The 27,603-nt window shown below is 35.6% G+C and overlaps 1 protein-coding gene across 1 annotated transcript; it reads left to right on the top strand.

The window, feature by feature from the left end:
• The first annotated feature begins 386 nt into the window (after nucleotides 1–386).
• Nucleotides 387–26,397, top strand: LOC129234181 (cytochrome P450 3A31-like). Its single transcript, XM_054868093.1, has 7 exons — nucleotides 387–455; nucleotides 10,221–10,504; nucleotides 12,129–12,308; nucleotides 13,041–13,202; nucleotides 14,275–14,497; nucleotides 15,285–15,482; nucleotides 24,156–26,397. The coding sequence occupies exons 2-7, from the start codon at nucleotides 10,223–10,225 to the stop codon at nucleotides 24,599–24,601; spliced, it is 1,491 nt and encodes a 496-aa protein (XP_054724068.1). The 5' UTR covers nucleotides 387–455; nucleotides 10,221–10,222; the 3' UTR covers nucleotides 24,602–26,397.
• The last annotated feature ends 1,206 nt before the right edge of the window (nucleotides 26,398–27,603 follow it).

The following is a 27,603-nucleotide window of genomic DNA, read 5'->3' as shown; positions in this document are numbered from 1 at the left end:
TAGGGGCACCCTTTATAAACGAAATTACTCCATTACTCGCAAAATTGCACAAAAATCCTACTTTTCCTCGAAATTCTGCGCACCGTAGTTGACCGTAGTTGTATTTTTAGCTTTTATTAATATTTTTCTTTTTATATTCGATAACAATACACATAATTGCTTCCAAGAAGAGCAGGAACTCGATTTTTTTCCCCTTCAACGAGATTTATTTCCCCCCTTTTTCGAAGTATTCAAATGTCATTTTGTGTTTGTGGGCCCTTTTGAGAAATCGTTGAGTGCCATTATCACTTTAAAACCGGCTGCAAAATATGCATTATAGTAATTGCTACCTGACACGAAAACCAGTTCTTTATCTACGGCCGAACCTCTTTTGGCGAAGTATTTCTTTGCCAACTTATCATCTTCAACAGCGTGATCTATCGCGATCCAAGTCGAGAGTTGAACGTAGAAAGCAAGTAAGTAGTGTTTTCAGTTTTAAATTTCAAATTTAAAAATGTTGATTTTTAACTTGTTTGCATAACATCAGTACAGTCAATTTTCAGATTTCGATCCTCTAACTGTTTTCCTTTATCCTAAAGATGGCGCCACATGACTAGTGTTTATTTGATATTTTAATTTGGAAGTCAAGTAACAGAAATATGAATGGTTTTGCTTATTTGGTGAGCCGACTTTCCAAATCACACGGTAGTTGTAATTTATTTTAATTCATTTTTCTATTAATGTGTTCTAATATTTAGGTTCATTACACTGACATCAGAAAGTAAACAGAGAAAACAAATGTTCGCGTTTTCTGAAAATGTGTACAAGTAGAGATCTTAACATACTTGGGAGCTCACGGACGGAAGATTAATTCTGTACTTTTTTTTTATTTTGTGTAAATTTTTGGGACGACAGAATTAAGATTTTTTAAGGTACAGGGGTGCCCACCTACAAGGGGTCATGGCGCAGACTGCGCCATTAAAATTCTTAAGGGGGTGGGGGTGTTTTAAGGAGTATTTTTCACTTTTGGTTGGGGGGGGAGGGAGATTTCGCGATATTTAGGGGTGCGCCCTTGCTCTTAGGGGTGAGCAGTGAGCACCCCCTGAAGATACTAATCAGCATTTCTGTTAATGATCTTAAAAATTAATAAAAAGAAAAGCACGAAAGCGGGTATGTAAGAAATGTATTCTTCCGGAATTTATGATTTATGCATTCGATTTGAGAAGTTAGTTCTTACTGTTCTGAAGTCTGGGTTTAATCTTCCTTTTAGCAGGAATAAAATAACTTTTGACTGATTTTTTTTTTGGAGTATATTCAAAATAGATAACAGTTGTAAAGCGCCGGTTGTCACAAGAAGTTTGGGATAATTTCAAGACATTGTTGATTTTTTTTCCCTATCTATACCCTTTGTTTAGAAATCCACTATCGCATTTCACGTGCTATAAAAAAAACGGAAAAAAAATTAAAAAAAAAAAAAAAAACTAACACCTTTCAATGTATTTATAATATTTTTGTTGCATTAAATAAAAGACAAAGTTCTCTTAATAAGTATAAGCGTTACTTTTATTCGGATAATATTTTTTACAAAACCTGCTTTAAAACTCATAATTAATGGCTTACACCTGTTTCCTGGTGACAAGGAACCCGTTTTTTGTTATAAAAAAGTTTTGAGCTTTTCACCAAAACACTTATAGCTACTCAACATATATTTTTCTCATAAATAATATTTAATTGCTTATTTAAACTTCAAGTTTGGGAAAATGGTATCTGAAAGCCGTTTTTGTTGATATGAAACAGTACCTTTTAAATATTAAATGCCTTTTTCTCTTAAAAAAAAAAATCGGAGTTTTCATTTCAACATTTAAGAGTCCTGTGATAAAGTAAAACTTCTGTTTTCCTACTCTTTTAAAGAATTGTTGAGCACATGACTTGCACGAAGAAGAGGAAAAAATAATTAATATAAAAATGAATTTAAAAAATAAGTCTCACAACAAAAAAACGGAATAAAGAAGTTGAAAATTTCGAGTTGAGAAAGTCTAAGGATAATTAACTAGCAGTTATCTGTACGCAACTAGATACAAGAAAATGATTATTCTAGTAAATAATTTCGAATTCAAATAAATTTTAAAAAATAATTGCTAAATTAATTACTTGCTTCTTTAGAACTATTTTAGTGTGCATGTGAATCTTTTCCATGTTTCTTTATGCATTTCATCGACTGTTCCATATGCGTTTAAATCTTATTGTTTTATTGCTATTCTGGTTTGGATTTTTTTTTTTTTTTTAAAGGAATACTATCATCTTTATATTCAAATTTTAAATCATTTAAAAAAATCGTGTTGTTTATTTTTAAGAGATGAATTCTGCTCCGGTCTATCATTTTAAAATCTGGGGGGGGGGGACTACGAAGCACATACACAAATACATGATTCGTTTTTATCCAAGGGGGATGGTTGGCGATCTACCAAATAACGAGCTTGGGGCCATAATTCTCATTGTTCTAAAATTCTATACGTGTCTTGATGACAGTGCAATTTTTCGCTCATGATTAAATCTTACGACAATCTCACTTTTTATTTTCAAGCAACTGTGAAAAATTTCTGACCACTGATTCTTTCAACGATGAAAAGATAACCTCGATTGATAATTGAAACAAAAGAAAAGCAGATAATGTGAATTTTCAGAAATTTCAGTTCCTCATGGACATTTTTGCAATTAAAAAAAAAATGTGCATAGCAACTACCGAATGACACACTTCAAATTCGTGAAGTTGTGGGAATTTAAATAAATAACTGCTCGGTCGGATGCGAGATCAGAGATGTCAAGGTTGTTTTATACTTTGATTTGCTAGTGGCGTCATCTACTAGTGAGTTTGCTTTCTAAAACTTCTTATAGTAATCTTTACAAATAAAAAAGCTGGAAGTCTGTCTGGATGTCTGGAGCTCTGTCTGGATCTCTCTCTGTCTCGATGTCTGGATAAAAACTTAATAGCGTCTTTAATAACTCAAGTAATTACTAAATGATATTCGTTTAAGTACACTAAAAAATTAAACTTCATTTCATCATTTTCTTTTAGTAATAATAAAGCTGAAAGTCTCTCTGGATCTCTGTCTGTCAGGATCTCTGTGACGCGCATAACGCCTAGACCGTTCGGCCGATTTTCATGAAATTTGGCACAGAATTAGTTTGTAGCATGGAGGTGTGCACCTCGAAGCGATTTTTCGAAAACTCGATTTTGTTCTTTTTCTGTTCCAATTTTAAGAACATTTTCCCGAGAAAAATTATCATCAGATGGACGAGTAAATTACCAAGTTATCATAACGTGGAACCGTAACATAGGCAAGTCAATAGGCGAGAAATTCACCATACATTATGTGTAACTGTAAATATACAGGCGAACCAAAAGACCTTTTAATTTTCTACTACGGGCAAAGCCGTGCGGGGTACCACTAGTTCTTCAATAAAGTGTAAAAAAAAATAAAAATAATAATAATATAAAACAGTAATGAATAAATGTGCGCTAACTTTACTCATTTACGAAACTTTTGACACCCGTAGCAACATAGGGGAATTTATCTAAATAGGAACTGGAGTCATTAGTTTTTTATTTCTATTTTTTTTCACTAAAGTGAGGCCATTCTCTAATTTGTTTCTGAGTTTCAAGGAAGAATGACGGGAATTCATCTTCAAAATCATGACCTAAGAACACAATCCTCATAAACCTATACATTGTAGAGAGGAAAACATAAAATATAATAATTGGGTTGTCTCCGAAGTTTTAAAAGTATTTTTCTGAAAGAGCATGCTTAAAAACGTGGGATTTCACACAAGGAAAAAAAAATTGACCCCCCCCCCCCAAAAAAAATAATAATAATAATAAAATAAAATTACTCGATGCACAGATTCAATTTTGTTTTTTACTCTCCTGCTAATGAGTGTCATTCACTGATGCCATTAGCACCGAGCGTAATACTTTGGCACTAGGTAAAAGATAATTAGGTAAAGATAATTATTGGCATTAGATAAAGATAAAAACATAATAGCGCAATTAATAGTAATGAATTTCTTGTTTGTTTCAGAAAAGCCTTCATTCAAAATTCTCATTTTGATTGCTATTACGATTACTGTTTAATGGCAACCTTCTACTTCTTTTTCTGCTTTTTTTTTTAAAAAATAATGCATAAACATTTAGTTCACCAAGGAGTAGCGCGCCAGAGTATATCACTTATGACGTCAAGCGTTGCATATCATTGATTGCACCCGAGAGACCTTTCGTTTCTCATGTTAATTTCGTACCTAGTTTTTAGCATATTTGACTTAAAAACATAATAAAATATTAACTACTACTAATCTACCTACTCCCTACCTAAAAAACAAGTTGGTACTATTGTAGACGGCGGACAGCTTACTGTTTAGAGCCAATATGTAAAAACTATTTCTGAAGTTGTTGGAATTGTATTATTCTATAATGGTTTAAAGGATAAAGATATTGTGATGCTTTGGAGTACAAAGTTTTTTGTTCAACATTTAGACTTTTGTTCAACATTAGTACTTTTCTGGCTTTCACTCTCTACATTTAATGAAATAATTTATTTTGCTTCTCATTTCTGACGTAGTGTAAAGCCCCACGAAATCGAAGGATAGCTTAAATTCAGATTAATTATTCATTTCATTGGATTTAATACTTGTTTTCGTAATTTTTGATACGTATAAAGGTTTTTTGTGAGTTTTTCTTTCATTTTGCTCCAACAAATACAGTTACTGGGGCACACTGTGAGTGATGCAGTTTAAAAGATGTGACTCAAAGTTATTCTAAATTCTAAATGACTGTATTGATTATCCACAAGTACGATAAAAAAATTTTTTTAGTTATTCTAGTTATTGTAGTTGTGGTTTCAAAAAAATTCTGAAAAAAAAATTGCTGTTTGCTGTCTTACACAGGGTGTCTCAAAAGGTCCTTTTCAAACTTTACATCCAGGTTTGTTATAATCACTATCAACAAGATTTACATAGGAACTTGTGTCCGAAAATGCAAACTGCAACCGCTAAAGGGTGTCGAGAAATCCCCACAAAAAAAAAAAAAAAAAAAAAAAATAATAATAATAATAATAATAATAATTTGAATTTTGACATCTTGAATTCAAATTATGTTTTTCGCAATCACTTGTTTTTTTGCGTGTGTGCAGGCATGTGTGTGTGTTTGTGGGTATGTGTGTGCGTGTGTGTGTGTTTGTGTCTGTGTGCAGGCGCATATGTGGGTATGTGTGTGTGTTTGTGTCTCTGTGTGTGTAGCCGTGTGTTTGTGTCTGTGTGCAAGCATGAGTGTGTGGGTATGTGTGTGAGTGTGTAGGCATGCGTGTGTGTATGTATGCATATAGGATATGGACGCAACCTGAAGACGGTTTTCCTTAGAGGAGAAGCATCGTGAGGAGCCGGTCGACGGGTGGTGCTGGCAGAGGGAAGCGGGGGAAAAATAAAATGATAGCACGCCAAAAACAGTCAAATGAGAACAATAAGCAATCATGATTGCTCAAAAAAAAGGATGTCGACAGCGGTGTTAATATGATTTCTGTTACTGAACATGATTGCATCACAACAGATGTTCAAAAAAAAAAAAGAATTTTCTTCTCCAAAATGCACGCTTCACAACGTCGAGCATGAATTCACGAACCCGTTCAAATGGGCCAGTTATATTACGGTCTTGTGCCACCGCTTCCGCGACCCTGGCGATGAGATCCTTGTCCAAATACAGATAGAAACTTTGAACATGGAAAGCCACAGGTAGAAATCCAGCGGAGTCTGGTCGGGAGTCGGGGTCCTGACCTGAAATGATTACGCTTCCTCTCCGGTAAGCCTGCGACCATCGCCTTCTAGCGGTTGCAGTTTGCATTTTCGACGAAAAGTTCTTGTGTAAATCATCACGACATGAAAGACCTGCATGTAAAGTTTGTAAACGACCTTTTGAGACACCTTGTATACGCTTAGTTAATGGGTATAGCCATAAATGAGCTCATTCAACATTATGTGCGTGCGGAAAATAACTGGATTTTTTGAAATTCCTGATCTCTTTTTGTGAGTTTTACTGGAAATTTGTTACTACATTGGAAGAAAAATTAAAAAAGCATACACATGCACACTGTATGTACCAACAATCGATCTTCTAACGAATAATGATCATTGCATCGAATAGTTAGTTCTTACGGTAGCATTGAGCTTGTATGGACACATTCTTCAAGATTTCTAACATGATACAAACATTGCTTTTCATGAAAAGCATTTCATATGAATACAGACCATCCTTTTCCCTTTCCGGCCAGTGTAGCTATAGAGACCAGTAGTGCAATCTCTATCATGATATTCACGTCCTTTAGTAAAAAGTGTTTGATATGAGTACGAATCACTCATTGTTTTTTTTCTGCCAATGAAGCCATGGAGATTAGTCGTCTTAATTGTTACCTACGTGCCTGCACAATCATCACCACACTTTAGTGTGGTGATGTTGCTGTGGTGATAGTGATGGCGGTATTGAGCTGGATGGCACAATCCAGATCAATATTCTTGGCTCTCGGCCTTTTTACGAGTCCTCTTCAAAATCGGTTGCAAACAAGATAAGCATATGTTGCTTAAAATGAGCTTTGCTGAAACAAGTTTTTCTTGTGAGGCGTCGTTGTTTATTTACAACTAGCAGATGTACCCGGCGTTGCCTGGGTTAGTAATAATTGTAAGAAACAATCGCTACTTTCTTTCGTGTTCTGTTTTAACTGAAAGAACTCAAAACACACCGCTTTGACGTGATTAAAAATCGAGCTTCTTCCTTACCCATAAAAGTAAAATAGCAATAAGTGTAAAGAACCAACGAATATTCATTTAGAAGCGAAAGCACGAATTTAAGCATATTAAAATTTTGAAGAATTTCCAAAATATGAACTAACAAAAACAAAGATCATTAAAAAAAACCGTGCGCGTGCTTCATTTAATTAAATAGTACACACACGCACACAAAAGAAAAAAAAAAAAGCTCTCTACTATTCGCAACTCCAACGAACTATAGGGGGCACTGAAGTCACTGTCTAATGGCGGAATTGAAAACTAAAACAAACGCACATGGTAACGAAGAAAATGCTAAAAGTGTTGTGATTTTTGTTCGTACGTATGATTGTTTCGCTTTATTCTTTTTAAATTAATTTTCAAAGTCTTGTTGATATTCTGGCCCAGTAGAAATAAATGAGAATTCAAGAAGCATTACTAAACGTCAAACATTAATGCAAAGTACGTAGTTCGTAGTTCTAAGCAGCCATTTTCACGATGTTGAATTCGATATTTATCAATTCTTGATAAAACTAAATAATAATTGTGGCCTGACAAGAATAACAATTAATGCTAGAAAATTCAATGTGACATTACAAATTGTTATGGAAAGAAGATGATACTTTTTTGCCTTGCTTGGCTAGCGCTTATTTTTTTTCCATTTGTAGCTAAGTTATTTCTCTCGAATTCCCGAATCGGTTCATTTAAAAATTTTCTGTTTCGATTTTTCTAATTTATGAGTTACGATTTAATTGTGTCATGTTATGCAAATCATCAACAAAATTCTCACGGATATATGGTAGTAGTTTTCTTTTCAGTTGATTGACCATTATTTCCTTTCACTTATCGAATTCTGTAATCTTACTACCATTTTATTCCACTCATGATAAAAATTAAAAATGGTTTAACTAAAAACGCGAAATCTCGCCAAGGCTACTTTGCTCGCACAATGCCAAAATTATAACCCTAAACAAATTTGGCGATACCTTTCAGCTGAGAATAAAAGGAATAAAGTAAATTCTTTCTCGGTTATTCATTTTGTTCTACGATAATATATTTAAGAAAATATTTTGCATACTGTCCATTCCAACTAAATGCTGCTGTAAAATATGGTAAGTTTAATTAATTTAAGATTAAAAAAACTCCCATATTCTTACAAATTCATACAAAACAATAAATTTTTTTACCTTGTATAACGTTATCCAAGTTTGTTAATCCAGAATTTTCGCTTTCACCTATTATTAAGGAAATAATGAAAACTAACATTATTTTGAGGAGCTCGAGAATACTACTAAGGGACGAATTAATTTCTGTAGCTGAAAGCAAACTAAGACACATCGATTGCGTTAATAAATACTCAGAACAAACTGCCTGTGTTTACGTCAACAGACACACATGGAACGCAACGTGGCAAAGTTTTAGTTGCATTCGCAGTTTTATAAATCACCGCAAGGTAGCGTATTCGAGCGCTGGAGTTCCGAATAAGCTTTAACTGTGAACTAAAGCTCTCCTACCCTCAGAGGGCGAAAAGTAGAGTTTCTAAATGTTTAAATGACTTTAAACTCATGTTTGCTCCGGGGAAGCCTTGATGCAAAATTTTCATTATGATTATGTTTAATATTGCTGTTGTTAGGCAACGAATTTTTGTAACAATGGGTTTTATGTTTAATCACATAGAGTAAAGAAATTACATAGAGAGGCCCTACTATACTAAGAAATTGAAGCCGAAAGTTGCACCGCTGTATCCAAAGATCCTTAGCTTCTTGCTAAGTATTTTATGATACATCTTGATTCCAAACATTCCATTACTGAATCTCAATTGGTTGTTAATTTAAACTTAGATATTGTTGCAAGTTTATGGAGCACGTTTCTGAAATTGCATTAATATATGAATTAAAATGCAAACCAATCCGCCAGCTACTTTATACGGTCTCTTTGTGAGATTGGTGAAAACTTTACTCGCGAAGCGATCACGTTATCATAATCCCGCTAATCATTGCACCGCTGTACCCCACAATTCCGGCTTCAATTTCATCTCCTTTTTACCATAGACGGGGCCTCTCTATGTATATTTCTTTACTCTACGTATGGTGATGTAACTATGTATGGTGAAAAAATGGTTAAAATCCCTAGAGTAATTTTGAAGTTTACCCCGGACATCCGGACAGAGCTTAGACCTTTATGCATAAAGATAAGGATGCAACTCCTAAGAAAGCAATAAATGTCATGCTTGCTCCAGAGAGGCCTTGATTCAAATTTTACATTGTGATTACTTTTAACATTCCTGTTGTTAGGCAACGAATTTACCTAACAATGGATTTTATATTTAATCATTCAATGGGGAAATTACATGAAATTTGCTGTTTTCCACCATAACTTTTGAAATCTAGGTTTTTGAGGAACAAATTATAGCCTAAGTTGTTCCCCGATTATGTAGCTATCTATGGTGAAAAAATGGTTGAAATCCCTCCAGTAGTTTTGACGTTTACCCCGGACATCCGGACAGAGATTAGACCTTTATGTATAAAGATAAGAAATACATTAAAAAAAAAAAAAACTCGCGCCAGACGCCCGGATAAGGAGCAGATTGTAGACGTCTTGATTTCCTTATCGCGTTTACTGCCCCCTCCCCCATTTCCTACGAATTCAATGTTTTTGACTCTTCCACCAAGTGCCAATGCTGAGTCACACTTTACTTTCGTGAAAAGCGTGCATTAAATACCATACAAATCACTTGTATGTCTTCTTTGCCATTGTAGCAATAGATATCTGACGTCTCGATCATAATTTGTACTTTATTGTAACGTGTGACTTGAATAAAATGTATTGATTGCTCTTTCCTGCCAATGTAGCTATTCAGAGCAGCATTGCCGTCTGGATCATAATCTTCACGTACTTTCAACAAAAGCGTTTAACTATGAATACAAATCATCAATATTGGTCTTTTCTGCCAATGTAGCAATGGAGAGCAGCATTACCGTCTGGATCATAATCTTGACGTCAGGGCCGAAAAGAGACCATGTCAGCCTAGTCGGAAACTTGGGGCCTGACCTTGGAGGAGCCCAGTGCAGAATTAGAGTAGTTTACATTTTATGAGTTTTATTGGAGAAAGAGCCCGTCTTGACTCACAACGGTCTTGCTTGACGTACTTTCATGAACAGCGTTTTACGTGAATACAAATCACCAATTTCCCTTTCCTCTTAACGTTGCTATAGAGAGCAATATTTCCGTCTCAGTCATAATCTTGACGTATTTCCATGAAAAGCCTTTCCATGTCAATACAAATCTCTCAGTGTTCTTTCTTATCAATTAAGTTGTGGGGATCAACATTTCCCATTGCCGACTGGATTATAGCTAAACTTATTTTCATGAAATAAAAGTGCTTCACGAGAATACAAATCACTCATTGGATGCTCTCTCTCTTGTCAATGTAGCTATGGAGATCAGCATTGCCGTCTCGATTGTGATCCTCACATACTTGTCCATCGTGATCGGCCGTTGGGCCTTCAACCGGTACCACCGACTGCGATTGTTCAAGAGATATGGCATTCCTGGACCGGAACCTTCTTTCTTGTCCGGCAACATGAACACCCTCAAATCAGAGCCCACGCCGAACGGTATCATTACTGGATGGCTGCAAAAATACGGGAATGTCTTCGGGTATTACATTGGAGAATTCCCGTATTTAGTCGTCAACGATCTGGATATGCTGAAACAGGTAAGCATGTCCGAACTGCTGGTTGCTAATGCAGATGCTGCATCGGCTTTCATAATTTGTTTCAGGCTTACTGCGTCAAATTAGTGCTATAGCGCATTCAGTGAGCAGTGATAGTGGAAGTAAACAAATCAAAGAGCCACCTGGCGATACCAGGTTGGCCACTTTCCAGACAAACTCAAATTCCCTGAGATTCCCATATTTTCCAGAGTAAAGTTTCGGAAATTCCAGACACTACGAAATGTATTTCCGATTTTTTAAGTTTGATTTTGAAACAAAATTAAACCATTATATTTTACAAGACATCACACATATATATACACACAAATACATTTCAATCAATAAATAAATAAATAATCAATGATAATAAAAAAAAAAACAAATCCCAAACTCTCTCTGTCTCTCCCCAAAAAGGATCTTTTTCCTATTTTACTCTAGCATAAATAAACATTAAACAAATAAATACTGACACATTCTGATTTAATGTTAGACTGTATGTTCTTTAATTGAAAACTAACAGTATCGCCGACAGTGTGGAAAAGACCGGACTCGCTAATGTTTCGTATAGTAGACCCTCGTTTTAAGCGGGTTTATTTCACGCGGTTTCGATTATACGCGGTCTAAGATTTGACACCTTTATTTTATGCTGATGAGTTTCAAGTTTACGTGGATGCGGCAATGCAAACAGATAATATTTTCCCCTCTTTCAAAATCCTAACTCCTAAGTATTGCAGATTACACGTAATTAACTGCATTTTGCCGTGCTAATTATCGAGTTTGGGCCACTGGAGACTTGTATACGATTGATTCCAGAGCTCTATTTTCAGAAGTGAAGTTATTAAACTCACACAGTTCATAACTCACTGGAAGAAGAGCGTTTAGGAGTGACAAAGGATTCCAAAACCAACGAGGATACTGACACCGGTGACACACAACCAAAAACGTTCACATTGAAAATTTTGAGCCATTCCTAGACAATAGAAATGATCTTTCTTTTTTGTCAGTGAAGGAAGATTCTATCATAGAAATGACGCAAGTGATCATGGATGCGTTATTGCTCTGCAAAAAATTACAGAGAAAAATTCTTAATGACTGTTCTTAATTAAATTATGTGGTAAGCAGTCAACTTATTAAGCAGACATTGAACACGGATAATCTATCACTGCTAATAATTTAAAATCAAGTGTCTTTGTGCGACAGACAAACTTAACTTTCTTGCTAATGACTAAAGGCGTTGAATTTAACATTCAGGTTTCTAAACCAAGTCAGACACAACTAAAAAAGAGCAAAAAAAAATCTTGTGTCTGAACTTTTTACGTCGATCAATAACTGTCTCTCCGCTAGGGTCATTATGCTGGGTAGCATTCCTTTGTTGAACTAACAATTTATTTATCATTGTTATTCATTATTTTTTATTTGGTTTTCTGCCGTTTTCTGTATTTATTCAAGCAGTTTGTATCTACTTATGTAATTCATTGCGTCATTAAAAACTAAAGTTATTTTAACGTTCTCTCCCTCAACATCATAATTTTCGTTAATTTTGGTTCTGTTTTACCATTTTACCAACGCTTCCACTCAATTGTTAACAATTACTGGAATTGATTCCATTTCTGCTTTGCTGTTCTAGGTTATGATCAAAGATTTTCAACACTTCACCAATCGACCTGAGATGTTTCTGGACATAAGCCCTCTAAACAAGACTGTCCTTGCCCTGAAGGACAAGCGCTGGAAAGAAGTTCGATCTATTCTAACTCCGACTTTCAGTTCCGCCAAAATCAGGCTCATGACTCAGATCGTCAATAAAAAGGTAAATGAAAATCACTGAAAAAAACATTGCCAAATTTTTATGGTGTTTGCTAGCCGAAGAGACATTTCTAAGCTTCATGACCAAAACATTGAATTTCAACAAGTAGGGACTGCCCCCCTCAGATCGTCAACACTCGCGGTTTATTGGCGCGATTCATTGTTTTGCTACACACATGGAGAAGTTTTTCCTCAATTCCTGAAGCAAATTCACCCTTTTTTCACAACACAACAAAATTTGCTGTGTAATATTCTCACTAACTGCACGAGTTTTGCTGTGCAATCCTCCCCTGTGTGCTATAAAATTAGAAAACAAGCAATGTACAGTTACCATAATATCATTGACCATGCAAGGCTTATCTTTTCAAAAAGTCCCTTAGGGGCATGCTTATGGGCAAGGATTACACAAAAGTTTTATCAACAGACTACATATTTTCAAAGCACCTTTCGCATCGCGGCAACGAAAGTGACGCAACACAAAATTCTGGAAAAGCGTACTGAATATTGATTTGCAATTCAAGTTTAATGTTCTTGTTTGCCATAAATCTCGCATTTCTTACATAACTATGTGTGGTGGCGTAAAAATGATCAAATCAATAGCGACACATTATTAAAATCTCATAATTTAGAAGTTGTTGTTTTTTTCTTTCAGTTATGTCACTTTCGTTGTCGTCACTTTTCTTCCTAATTTGTTTGTTTATTGAAGAACCGTGGAAAAACGTTTTCTCCCTTTCAGGTCGATGTAACTTTGAAGGAGGTGGGCAAGCACTCCGAGAAGAAAGAGATGTTCGACATGTACGAATTGGTGCAAGGTCTGACCCTTGATGTCATTGCTGACTGCGCTCTTGCCATGCAGACCAGCTGTCAAGAAAACCCGAAGGATACCTTCCTCATTGCAGTAAGCATCTCCATCTCCTTTTGGTCGAAAAACCTTCCGGCTCCGGAACAAATCCTGAAATCATGTACTTTCTACAAATTTGCCCCCCCCCCCCCAAAAAAAAAAAACATATTTGTGGGGGCTGATGTAGCCCGATCGGTTAGGAGCCGAGCACAGGTTGATTACTGATCCGTTAAGGGCCCTCCGTGTATGCTAATCGCTAATGCTCAATAAATCTGCTGTGGTCACAAAATCTTAAAGTTCCAATTACAAACCAGTAGCTCCGAGAGTATTGGATCAGGATTTGTTTGGTTCTAGGTCAACTTCTAAGATATTGAAATGTCGACGGATGTGCTTTCATCTATCGTTGTGTTATCTAAGCTAAGTCAAACTTCCATCCAATGGTGGAGGACGTTGCTTGTCAGAACGGAAATTGTATTTGCCTGTCTTAAATCGAGTACCAATATCAACGATTCGGCCACGATTTTCTGAATCAGAATGGCTTAAGTCACAACTAGTCACAAAAATTGCCAAGCCCCTCGATATTTGATATATATTTTGAAGTTTCATAGATGAAAAGGAGGAGTTCACATGTCAGCCTAGTCGGAAACTAAGGACCCGTCCCTTAAGGGGGTCCGACTCAGAATCGGAGTAGTGTCAATTTGACAAATTTTATAGGGGGGGTGGGGGAGATATTCGACTTAACTCACAAGGAACTCGCATTGTCTCTCGATGACCCTGATTATTTGACAAACTTTTGCTGCATTTTTGGGCAATTTTTTCCTTGCAGGAACAACGATTGTTAAAGTGTAGCTCAAAAAATCGGGAATTCAGTTGCATCGACTGATTTTGATTTTCAGATATTGTTCATTAAATTATCAAATCTTTGTTTCAATGCAATGCCACTCAAAAAGAATTCTTATCTTTATTCTATATGAAATCTCTTGTTGAAAATTGGACTGCAATAATGCATGGATTCAAAACAATGCGTTTAGAATTGCAATTTTATTCTGGAGACTGCTACAATGATGATAAAAAACAGCGCATATATAAAGCATTCAAACTAATAAATCTCTCCTCTCTCTTTACTTAGGTGCGTGACTTCTTCCGATATGCTCATAACAGAGCGGTGGAATACGCAATTATGTTTCCCTTCGTGGCAAGTATTATGACCTTCATTAGCAATTATATGACTTCTGGCCAGATGACGTCAATTATCGTGGACAATGTCGAGGCAGCCATAAAAGCGAGAAGGGCTAATCCGAATCTCAAGACAATTGACATTCTGCAACTAATGCTGGACCACGGACAGGACGGTAGGTTAAGGAACGACTAAGGCTATGCTCATTTTCAGAAAAGAAGAAAAATTTCGTTTTAAATACAATTGTATTTTTAATTTTGTAAAAAAAACGTTGATCATTGGAATAAAGACTAAGGCAGAAGAGTAAAATGACGAACCGGGTAAGTTGGCGAATTTTGTATTTTTACAAGTCTTTCACATATATAGCAGGATTTGTGTAACTGCTTTAAACTCAGATGATGAGTTTCAAATTTCTCAGCAAACAGCAAAGGATGTCCGTATGGATTGTTTTGCTTGCAGTACACGCTAAAATCCATTTCCTTGCGTGTGTTTGTGTGTGATGTCAGTATGGTGTTGTGATGGTTGTGTGTGATGTCAGTATGGATTGTTTTGCTTGCAGTACACGCTAAAATCCATTTCCTTGCGTGTGTTTGTAATTTTTCGACTCATCAATTGTGGAATGCGATGAAATTTTGTACTCTAGCTGCTTTTAGTCCCAGGAACTTATTTTTGTTGTAAAAAATAGGGTTTCTTATTTAAAAATCCAAAATTTGTGTTCTGTTTACTTTGTGTATGGTCCCTCATCAAAATTTCATTTAAGTATTTTCAAAGGAGATTTTAGTCCACGACAGATGATACAGCTACCTTTTTTTTTCTCGTACATGTAATAGCTTAATAATTAAGAGTTTCGTTTTTTTTTCTATGACTGTACGTATAATTTCTATACAGAAATGAATCGATTATGACTTTAGTATTGTCAGAGCAGTCAATATATTTAAATTATATTTCAATTTTTGTTGTAGATCCAAAAGGTAGCGCCAGTCGACTAAGCGACATCGAGATTGTTGCCAATGCCTATATCTTCTTACTGGCTGGCTATGAGACTACAGCAACGGCATTGGCGTTTACATTTTACCTGTTGATCAAGCATCCAGAAATCCAGGAGCGTCTGTACCAAGAAATCGATGCAGTCGAAGACGTCGATTACCAAAGTTTGCAGAGTAAGTTTTCTCTGATCTGTTTGCAAGAACGTATCCATGGGGAGCGGCGGAAAATGATCAATAAGCTTTGTGCTACAATATGATTAAAGTGGAAAACCACCGTAAATAAAGCAAATTCTCAAGAAAATGCAGCATATAGCCAGTGGCGTATTTAGCATGGGTGACACCCGGGGCGGAAATGTGTGGGGACCCCTCCCCCCCCCAAAAAAAAAACAAAGGAGTGTATGAAATTGATGGACCCGGTAATTAGTCCAAACACAGAGAAAGATAATGTTTTTCAGTTTTTAGGTATAAGAGGTCACTACTTGGTCTCAGTATTGACAAATTGAACCTAATCCTGAGTATAGTTTTCACACTATGATGTAGGGTGGAAATGGGGGGGGGGAGCTCTGGGGGTTCCCTCCCCCCAGAAAATTTTCAGGCTTAAAAATGCATTTTAGCTTCATATTTTTAAAAAACTTGCAATTCTCCTTTGGTACCCCCCAGACGGGTCCCACCCGGAGCGGACCCTAACGCCCCCCCCCCCCTTTCGTGACGCCACTGATATAGCTATTTTCAAGGCTACAATGGAGCCTCTTCATCAGTGCAAAAACTCACCAAACAATCAGGGCCGCGCCGTCCCTATGTGCAGGGTCGTGCGCCCACGACGGCGCCAGAGCCATAAAGGCGCCGAGCTCAACCGATCAAAAATGCTCCAAACGAAGGGGGAAAAAATTAAACCAAAAAAATGAGATGGAATTCTTCATTATACTTAATAGCGGCGGTGAAATTATACTGCTCATGAAAACAATTAATCCGTCTCGCTGAGAATCTAAAAGGAGAAAAAAATATTGACTTGGGTCTAAACATGCTATTCAAAAGCGCAATCTTTTACACTGAAAACAAGTTTCTTTAATTGATGCATGCATTAGCATTTAGCATGTGGAGCCGTGAATGCTATTTTGGTATGTATACATTACCCATGGTTGAGCATATACGAGGAGCAAAAAATTTGCTTATCCCTATTTTGGTTCTTGCGGTGAATATCTTGTAAAAGAATTAGTGCAATTATAGTCTTTTTGTGATTTTTAATTCGTATTAATCCCGTTGCTTCGTATTTAGATGTGCGTAATATTTATAAATAGTAGGCAAAAATTTAGGTTAACTTTTCAGTTCCGAAAACTAACGACTTGACCATAATTACTCGATTCTCCTCCCAGCCCTTTTTTATTTCTTTAACTACTTGTGGATTAAATTAAAAAAAAAAAGCTTTCGAGAGACAATGTATTTGTAACGGTTCCATACCTTAGAATTTTTGATTTTACTGGAAATGATTTCATTTTCAGATTTTAAGCGGGAATATCCTCTACTTCAATTTAGAAATCTATTCAGCATTGTGTTGCCATGTTTTGACAGGCATAAAACTTTGAATAATTAATTATCAATTACAGTTTAGAGAGATATTTAGAGTGGCGCTAAATTTGATATTAAAAAATATTTTCTTTTTCCAAAAATGCATTAGCATATCAAAGGCAGGGTTCGTGAAATCGGGCCCAGCACGAAAAAAACCCGCCCGGTTTTTTCTCGGGCAGGCATGCATGAAAAACCCACTACCTCAGTAAAGTGGGTTTTTTACAATTTTCTACATTTTGAAACTTTTTTTTCAGAAACAAATTAAATATTGATCAATACGAAGTTCAGAAATAGACATCTTGCTTTCTGGACAGCATATCAAGTATTATAAATTCAAGTTGCGTAATAGCCATTTCCCATTTTTTTTTTTTTTGAAGTACTTATTAGACTTATTATTGCTTATTTTAATAAGCAGTCTAATAAGTACTTCAAGTAAAGTTAATAAGTAAAATTCCAAGATTTTTTTTTTTTTTTTTAATTGTTGGGGTAAAATGCTTTGATTCACTGAAACAAGACATCTCTATTTTAACAGCAGCTCAATGCAAGGTTTCCATGAGAAAAAGTCAATTTTGATCGCCCCTCCCTTACAGCTATTTTTACTCGAAACAACTTCGAGATATGAAGTAAAAACGTACTGTGCTCCAAAATTAAAAATTTACGGATTTTTTTTTTTTTAATAAATTGAATGCTAAACGCATTTTTTTTCCATATTACATTTGTCTACAAAACCTCAACCCAGGTAATAACTATATTTTGCTCGAACCTTAATGAATAAAGGCGCTCAAAAGACATTTGGGGGGGACGCGTGGTGTGTAGACGTGAGGTGTAATCAAAGGGTTATTGTTAGTCTTTATTGTAACTGTTCAGGTCTTTTTTTCGCTTGTTTTTTTCAGTCTGTACAAGTTGTACATATTCTATTTCTTTATCCTGTTTAACCTCCAGATGAGGTTCTTCAACTCTTCTGGATGGGGTCTAGCAAACGGAAAAATGAGGAGACTTTAAGCAATGTAAAAGATAAAAACCCAAAGAAAAATGAAAATGTTTGGGAAAGTAGTATCTCAATTAAAGACAAACTTGTCCAAGCATTCCAAAATGGAGCCAAAGAAATCAAAATTGTTATCTCTGGAGTATATAGTCAGATTGCCTCGATAAAAACAAGAAAATTCCACGAGGAAATTGAAAAGTTAACCGAAAAAGAAGACTCGGTACAGGTTACCAGAAGCCAAAATTTAGTTATTGGAACAAAAAGTCTAAAGACAGCAAACAAGCTTATCCAACTTAAAAAATTTAATGATACAGAGGTAAGTGCACGTATAATTGAAGAACCTATCACATCAAAATACGTCATAAAAGGAGTGAGTGTAGATATTCCGCTGGAATATTTAGCCAAAAAATTAGAGGAAGAAATTAAAGTGATTCAACTAATTCGTTTCACCAAACGCGGATCAGCAGAACCGACTACGACCGTTCTCTTGAAAGAATTAGGAAAATCAGATAGAGAATATATATATTTTGGACGCATCAGATACAGACTAGAAGTGTACAAAGAGCAGCCAAAAATCTGCTATAATTGCCAGCGTTACGGACACATCAAAAGATATTGTAAAAGTGAAACCCGTTGCCCCAAATGTGGGAAAAACCATGAAGATTGTGAAACCGTGCCTAAATGCATTCATTGTGGAGGGGAACACATTAGCTCTAGCAAAAGCTGTCCCCACTATCAAGATTTAGCCAGAAAGATCACTAATCCTACCACAGAAACGAAGAAAACGTGGGCAAAGGTAGCCGCAAGCGAGACACCGGGCCCCAGCGATATTCACCCACAGTCGTTACCGACTGCTGAAACATTCAAAATCCAACAACTGGAAGCAATAGTAACAGAGAAAAATAAAGAAATTGAGCAGCTGACCGAAACACTGAAAAAGGTGCTAGGGGAACTGAATTTGCTAAAAGAACAGTTCAACAGCAACTGGTTTAAGAACGTTGAAGTCGAACTAAGCCAAATAAAGACTAAGGTAGCCATCATAGAGGGCAACTCGTATGGTTTCCCTATTAGCCTGTTGCCTATTGTTGAAAATCCTGACTTTTCCAATACGGAGCCTCCTCCTGATATTGTCATTGACGATGAATACTAACCTTCCTTCTCCTGTTTTTCCCGGTGTGGTTTTTTTACTCTCCTGGAATATACGTGGCCTTCGGGCAAACTTAGACTATCTGAAATTTTTTATTGCGTGGACTACCCCTCTGGTTATATGCGTACAAGAGACGTGGCTCCCTACAGGTAAGCTACCTACTTTACCTAATTTTGTTTGTTACGGGATTGAGAAATCATTTCCACACAAGGGAGGTGGATTATGTACCTACGTTCGTAAGGATATTTCTTCTCATATTACGCATAAGTTATCTTCCACGGGACTTGAATTATTAGCTGTTTCTGTTACTTATAAGAAAGTTACTTATACAATCATTAACTGCTATAGAGCACCAGGACCCATTAACGACACTATTATTAATGCTCTTAAAAACCTTGAAGCAAATAAGGTTATCTTTACTGGTGATTTTAATGCTCGTTGTAAAGTATTTGGGGACAGAACCACTACACCTTGCGGAACTAAAGTCGCAAATTGGATAAAAGAATCGAACCTGATAGTTATAAATGATAAGACACCAACCAGAATGAACAGAGGGAAGGAAGATGGTATTTTAGATCTAACCGCAGTGAGTAAGGATGTGGTAATGGGATTCAATTGGGTAAGACATGATGAAAGAGGACAGAGTGACCATTTCCCAAGTATTATCAGAAAGAACTCCCCAGTTAGAACAAAAATAATATCTAAAACTTACACCGATTGGGAAAAAACCTCTAAAACACTACAACAAAAATTCAAAGAAGTTCCTAACTATACAGATATTAATCAACAAACGAATGAATTAATCGATACAATGAAAGCAGTCGAACTAGCTGAATCAACAACAATCAAATACCGCGACAAAAACCCAGCCTTAAGGTGGTTCAATAGAGAATGTGCCAAAAAGAAAGCAATAAGGAATGAATCGTTGAAAAATTTAAAAAAACATCCTAATACAGAAGAGTGGATTAAACTAAAAAAAGCAACAGCGATTTTCAAACTGGCTGTTAAAAGGGCAAAAAATCCTTTTGGGAGAAACCGAATTTTAATATTAAAAATTCAAAAGAAGTCTTTAGCTCACTCAAAAAAATAAAGCAAGTACTGTTAAATGAGGAGGAAGATTGCAATCTAGTTTTAGAAAAAAATGGGAGTTACGTAACTGAGAAGGAGAAACAAGCAAACCTCTTTGTTGAATACTTTGCCGATAAAAGCAAGGACAACCCTCCCCCCACTTTTCAAGTTATAGATACTGGAGTCAATTTATCATCTGAAATCTCCCTAGATGAACTCAATAAAGCAATAAATTGCATGAAAAACAAAAGCCCTGGTTCGGACGGGATTACAGTTAAAGCAATAAAATTTCTACCAGACAATGGCATACAACTTTTAAGAGGAATTTTTAACAGAAGTTTAGAATCTGGAGATATCCCTGACACGTGGAAATCAGCTAAGCTTATCCCAATAAAAAAAGGCTCTAAAAACGCAAAACTAGTAGAGAATTATAGGCCCATAGCTCTTACCCAAGCCATAGCTAAGGTTATGGAAAAAATTATTCTTAATCGAATTAACCCATGGCTTTTAAAATATAATATTTTACCTCAATACATCTACGGTTTCACCCCGGAAAGAGGAACCAATGATTATTTATATGACTTAATTAAATATATTGAAATATGTAGAAGGAAAAAGAAATTTATCTATGCAGTTAGTATTGATTTAAAAGGTGCTTATGACCATGTTAATATTACAACACTAATAAATAAATTAATAAACCTAAAATTGGACAGAAAACTAGCGAGTTGGATCAAGGAGTTTTTAACTGGGAGAGAAATCAAAGTTCAGTGGAGAGGTGTGCTTTCAAAAGCTATGAAGGTTAACAGTGGACTACCACAAGGCTCCATATTGTCACCTTTATTGTTTAACCTATATCTTTCTGACTTAGGGAAATGTGTCACAAATGCTAAAATCTTCACTTATGCGGATGACGTCATCTTTTTTATCTGCAACGACGACATGGAAGCAGCGGAAAACTCGTTGAACAAGTGCCTAGGACAGCTACAAGCATGGACTGAAGACAATGATATGACAATATCTAATCAAAAATCATGTCTAATAGATTTCTCACCAAAAAAAGAGAAAAATAGTAAACATTTCTTCATCAACAACGAAATAATTTCTTGGAGTGCAAATCACAAAATACTGGGAATTATATGGCAAAACAACCTAAAGTGGAAAAAACATAGTGAATATCTAGAATATAAAACAGGAAAAACATTAAACGCTTTGAAGTGGCTTAGTAATCGGAAAACGGGATTAAATAATAAATGCTTAATCAATATAATCAAACAAGTCTTGGTCCCCCAACTTGATTATGGGAATATTATCCGGTCGAGAGACACTAAACAGAATTTCAAAAAAGCAGATACGATTTTAAACATGGCAATCCGAACAGCATTAGGCATTAATAGCTTCGCTCCTAATGATTTCATCAGATTCCAAACAAAAATAGATACTACTCAACGCAGAATTCATTGGAAATCAATTCAATTTCTATGCAAACAACTCTTCAAGAAAAATAAGAACTACAGATGTACCATCAGAAACTGGAAACAGGATAAAGAAAATGAAATCGAAAAATCTATCCGAACCCGTTATGAGCAAATAGTAGAAATGAGCCGACTAAAAGACAATCCAATTCTGAAAGAAAATCTATCTGAGAATTTCAACAGCAAAAAGTTTAAAATTATTACTGAAGAAGAAGGGTTCCAAGTTTCTAAAGTAAATACTGCCATTGTATCATATTTTCAAATTTTTAAAGAGAGCAAGAAAAATTTCCAAATCTGGGCAACGGATGGGTCGAAGAGAAAAAACGTTGCAATTGGACTATACAATAGTTCCTCTAAAGCGGAAAGAAAACTCAAAGTTCTCCCAATTAGCTCTGTGTTCACCGCTGAAATGACGGCAATTTGGTATACAGCAAAATTTTTACTAAACAAAAGTCAACCAGCAATAATTTTATCAGATAGTCTTAGCGCACTCAAGGCATTGAACAATCCTAAACACAAAGAAAATCCCTTAATTACCTCAACTCGTCTTCATTTACAATATTTCGGAAAGATCAACAGCATTGAGTTATACTGGGTTCCTGCTCATGTAGGAATACACGACAATGAGATGGCAGACGCACTAGCTAAAAGTGCTGAGAATAGCACGTCAACTCCCATTATTCCTATATGTTCTTTTAAAGACATAAGGAATTATATAAAATCGGAAATTGAAAAGGAACAAAATATAATATGGCAGAACTCCAAATACCACAACAAATTTAAATTCAGAATTCTTCCCATTGGTAAACAAATACCTTGGCTGCCTAATAGACATTCCGAAACAACAATAAATCGGATTATCTCCAATTCGCTGATGACGAAGGATAAGCTGTACAAAATGAAGAGAGCGGATAATCCAAACTGTGACCTATGTAACACCGAAGAAAACTTTGTTCACCTCCTTTTCAACTGCCCTAAGCACAAATTGCAACGAGATTCCATTACCCCTTTCCTAAATATCTGTGCAAATCCAATATCCACGAGTATTGCAACAATGTTTCACTTCAAAAACCTCATTATGGGCGGCGGCTCGTGGCGTTTGCCACTCTTGTTTCGTTTTGATTTATTTTCGTTTCACTTGTTTTCTGCCTGAGTTTCGTTCTTCTTCGTGTGATGTTTTTTCTTTCCTTTTTATTTTCTTATGTTATATGTGTTTCCATTGAATTTGTCCATCCAACATGACAACCTATTTAATATGTAAAGTATGACATTCGTCTCACAATATCTGGACCTAATATGCGTATTGGAGAGTAGGGACTCTGGCATCCAGGCTCTCATCTAAGTATTGCGCCTAGGCGTCGAAAGAAGAAGAAGAAGAAAAGACATTTGCACGACGGCGCCGATCAGGCTTGGCGCGGGCCTGCACACAATAAGCAAGTTGTGAGAAAATTAAACGTCACCATGTGGACACCGGCATTTATACCAAATGGATCAACCAATGGGGATTCGCGACAAGAGATAACAACCAACCAGATAATGTCGGGCGCGCAACAAGGGAGACAACCAATCAGAAACCAGGAAACAAAATAAGTGGGAGAAAACAAATTACTCGCAAAAGAAGTTATAAAAAAACACAAAGAACTTGCTCGTTCTTTCATCGCTCAGCATTGTTAGACTTCTGGTCACTGTTTTGATTTTTCATCTTGTCAGAATTATTTGTAAATGTTCTTTAGTCTACGAACCCGATTTTTAGGAAGCTTACTGAAATTGGAAAAATTCTCATTCTCTAGTCAATGGTTTTTCCGATTGGTTGACTCCTCCTCCCTTTGCTGCGTCCCGGGGTTGACTGGCTGTTTGCGGATTGGTTTGTTGTCTCTTGTTGTGAATTCCTATTGGTTGATACATTTGGCATAGATACCGGTGTTCAAGTTCAGTTCTTTCAGGACTTTTTTCTTGTGTATTGAGTTTTTTGGCACTGAAGAAGAGGCTCCATTGTAGCTTTGAAACAGCTCTTGAGTATTTTGTATTAGTTGGTATTTCACTAAAATCATAAAGATAAGGTTGACAATCAAATTACTGGGGAGAACCCTCCCTCCAGTCATACCACCGCCATCTTTGCCCACCGTGTCTGAAATTGTTTTGGCGATAACTAAATAATCGATAAATGCCAGTATGGTGCTTAGCTGCTTAGCCCTTCAATCTTGGCATCATACATACGGGAGGAAGTTACTGCGCTTACGTTCAAAGAGCCTATGCAAAATCGTTAGGGGAAAAGGTTTTAAGCCCTGCAATGACGAAACTGTGTTTATGTTCATATTTTTTTTACGCTCTTGCTAGGGTTTTATTTTGAGATATTTGAGAAGATTTTCAAAACATGAAATTCTATAATTGTATTCTAAAAAAGAAAAATTGATACTGCCTTTTGAATTTTATTCTTTTATTTCACGGATATTTCATCCGTTTTTATCGATTTTTTAATTGGAGGGACTGTCACCCTCAGCATCGGTTTTAAAAGTCAAGTATAATTTTTATCTCTTTTTTCAAAGCATGGTGGATAACTAGATAAACTTCATTATGTTTCTTTCATTTCCTCCCCTTTATTTTAGATCTCCAATATCTGGACCAAGTCTTCAGTGAATCCCTCAGACTTTACCCTCCAGTGACTGGTTTCGTCGTCCGAAAATGTTCGCAGGATACCCAAGTTGGAAGTTACACCATCCCGAAAAATGCTGTCGTCCAGGCACCTGTCTGGGACATTCACCACGACCCAGAACTGTGGGAAGATCCCTGGACATTCAATCCCGAACGCTTCTCACCCGAGAATAAAGCCTCCATCAAGAGCTTTTCCTTCTTACCATTTGGATCAGGACCTAGGAACTGTATCGGAGCAAGATTTGCACAACTTGAAGCAAAACTCACCTTGTTTCGTCTGTGCAAGAAGTTCCGTTTTGAAGCATGTGAACGGACAGATGACCCTTTGCCTTTAATTTGTCCTACAGTCATTATTAATCCTGAAAATGGCATCTACCTTAGAGCAGTGCCCAGAAGTTAGGTTTTACGAAGAATGCAATTTTAGCCAACTCATTCAGAGTCCTAAATATAATAAATAAGCCTAATTTTAAGCTCCCTCCCCACACACACAGAAAGAAATCAAGCTAGTTATAAAACACTTGATTACACAGTAAAATAAACATGGGCCTTCTATTAAACCCTCCAAACTAGCACTAACAACTGTAATGGGCATATAATGAATGGAAAGTACGAAATATTTTTATATTTTGATTGTTATGCTATAAAATATGTAATCACTGACTATACCGTATTAGAAATAACTGGAATTTAATCTAACGTGCTAGCATTTTAACAATTATTTACAAAAAAGAGTAATACTTAATACAAAATGAAATAAAAAAAAACTAAATTATGCAGCAAAAGCTTAGTTTACAGCACCCTTATATTTAAGCGTCCAGGCCAAACACCCCAGTTACCCCCGGGTCAATCTATGTCAAATCATCTGGGCCATGCCACCCACCATTTCCGATTTTGTTCAAATTTGGTGCACTTGTAGATTTTTTGATGCTGATTATGAAAATATAAATTATTTTGAGATTTATGAAGGGTTTGAAAAGTTAAATGCCTAAGTGTATGCCAAGGTGATTTTTTTGCCACCATTTTAATTGACACGTAGACTGGTATAAACGGCTATAACTCATTAACAAGTTACAGTAAAATCTGTCTACAACGATACTGTTGGGACCTAAAAAAATAGTTATAGACAGGTTATCGTTATAGGCAGTTGGATTGTGCGTGCTGAAATTTTGTTGAGACCGAGGAAAATATTGTTATAGACAGGTTTATTGTTGTAGACAGTATTGTTATACACAGGTTTCACCAGGTTATCGTTATCGACAGCTTGATTGTGCATGCTGAAATTTTGCTGGGACCGAGGAAAATATCGTTATAGACAGGTCTCACTGTATCACAGAGTTTTGAAATTTTTTAAATTTTGTTCAGTATGATGTAAACTTGAATTTAAACTGGGTTGAAATTGTATAACTCAATTAAAATTTTTTTCTGTTTTACTTTTAATTTTTTGACTCTAAAATGGAGTAACTTTGACTGAAATTTACTCAAAGTATACCCCCTTTGATTCTAACCAAATTTTGTGCACAGGTACCTACCTCTAAGTGTGTTAACACCTCTAGTAAAAAAGAAATCTCGGGGCAGTCGTTTAAAACAGATTTTTTTTATTTTCAGTCAAAAAAATGCGATTCCTTTTAAAAATAAAGTTTATCTAACTGTGTTTTCCCTAAAATGAAAGCGAACACGTGTAAAAGAAGCCACAACATGAGAATTTAGGTGTGTAAAAATAAGTACAAACATCAGAATAAGTTAAGATTATCTATCAGTAAAGGTATTTACTACTTTGACTTAAAGTACACACCGAAAATATTAAATTTTTGTCCGAAACTATTAAAAGTATGTTACAAAATGTGTATGAATTACGTTATTAATAAATCAACTTCAAATTATAATTAACATGAAATATTACTCCATGTATTTAGACTTACCTCAGCTGATTTATTTGCAAGTCCATAAGGGTTAACATCAAAGAGTGTTGCATAAATTCTGTTTCGTGTGAAGTGTAAGATAATTGCAAAAATTATTTTCTTGCACTGTATTTTATGAAGTGATCAACATCTTTACGAGTTACTTTATTGTTGAAAAAATTTAAAATAGTGATCGCAGATTATACATATATTACATAAAAAGCAGCAGGAATTTATAACTTTTTGTTCCTTATATATAGACTAGTTTCCAAAATTAGAATTTTCGACTTTTAGACGCATATTTTATCCCCACAGCGCACACTAAAACTGTAGACTTATCAACAGTTTTATTAAAATTAAGCTTTTTTTTTAATCCTCAATAAAAAAAAAGGAACTCCTTCCAAAAATCATGTTTATTATAGTGTGTTTCCCACAAAATGAAAGCCAATACATATAAAAGAAGCCACAGCATGACAGTTTAGGCGTCTTACAAAATAAATCCAAACACAAGTATAAGTAGTTATGATTATCAGTCGGCAAATAGGCAAAGGTTATTATTTTTCCTGCAAGTTGTTTGCTTCTTTTACCAGAAGTTTCCTGAAAATGCGCCCTCTTCAACTGCAACGAAGATGCGCTGACAAGTATCTGAGTGCATTTTAACACCTGATAAAATTTTGATGTTCGATTCTTGATATATTTTTAATCTAAAACTTTTAATTTTTCAAAAAATCTTTATTTATTAGTGATGTGTAAAAGAGTTTCAAAGATAGCAAATACCAAAGACATATTTCTTTGCATCCAACTATGTTTAGATCATTCGATAGAAAACATTGAATCATGACCGAGCAGTAATATTTAAATTATTTGTTAGAGGATTAATTTCTGCCCAGTCACATCCATTCCTCAACTTGACAGATTATTTGAGTAATATAATTCTACGTATTGCGAAGAAAGGTAGATTTTACATATAGTTTAACACAAAAAAGTCCTTGTGAATGGTGAGTGTAGACCTCTACTGAAGAAAATGAATATTATTTAAGAAATCTACATCAAAAGAAGTGATGCAACAACTTATCAGCATCGTCCATCATCTTCATACTTTAGGCCAGACTATGACTGCTTATACTTACTCCTTGTACTGATTATATCAATACAAAAGCACAGGCCATATAGAATTGGTGATAGGTCTAAAGTTTTAGTGTGCGCTGTGAGGATAAAATATGTTTCTAACAGTGGAAAATTCTAATTTTGGAAACTAGTCTATACATAAGGAACAAAAATTCATAAACTTTTTTTTAATAGTACACATAATCTGTCATCATTATTTTAAAATTTTATAACAAAGTAACTCGAAAAGATATAGACCACTTTATAAAATATAGTGCAAGAATATAATATTTGCAATTATCTTACGTTTGACACGAAACAACTTATGCAACACTCATCGATGTCTACCCTAATCGAATTGCAAATGCATCAGCTGAAGTAAGTCCAAATACATGAG

Source organism: Uloborus diversus, chromosome 1 (genome assembly GCF_026930045.1).
Source record: "Uloborus diversus isolate 005 chromosome 1, Udiv.v.3.1, whole genome shotgun sequence".
In the NCBI taxonomy this organism is placed as follows: Eukaryota; Metazoa; Arthropoda; class Arachnida; order Araneae; family Uloboridae; genus Uloborus; species Uloborus diversus.
This window is presented reverse-complemented; position numbering and strand designations above follow the sequence as displayed.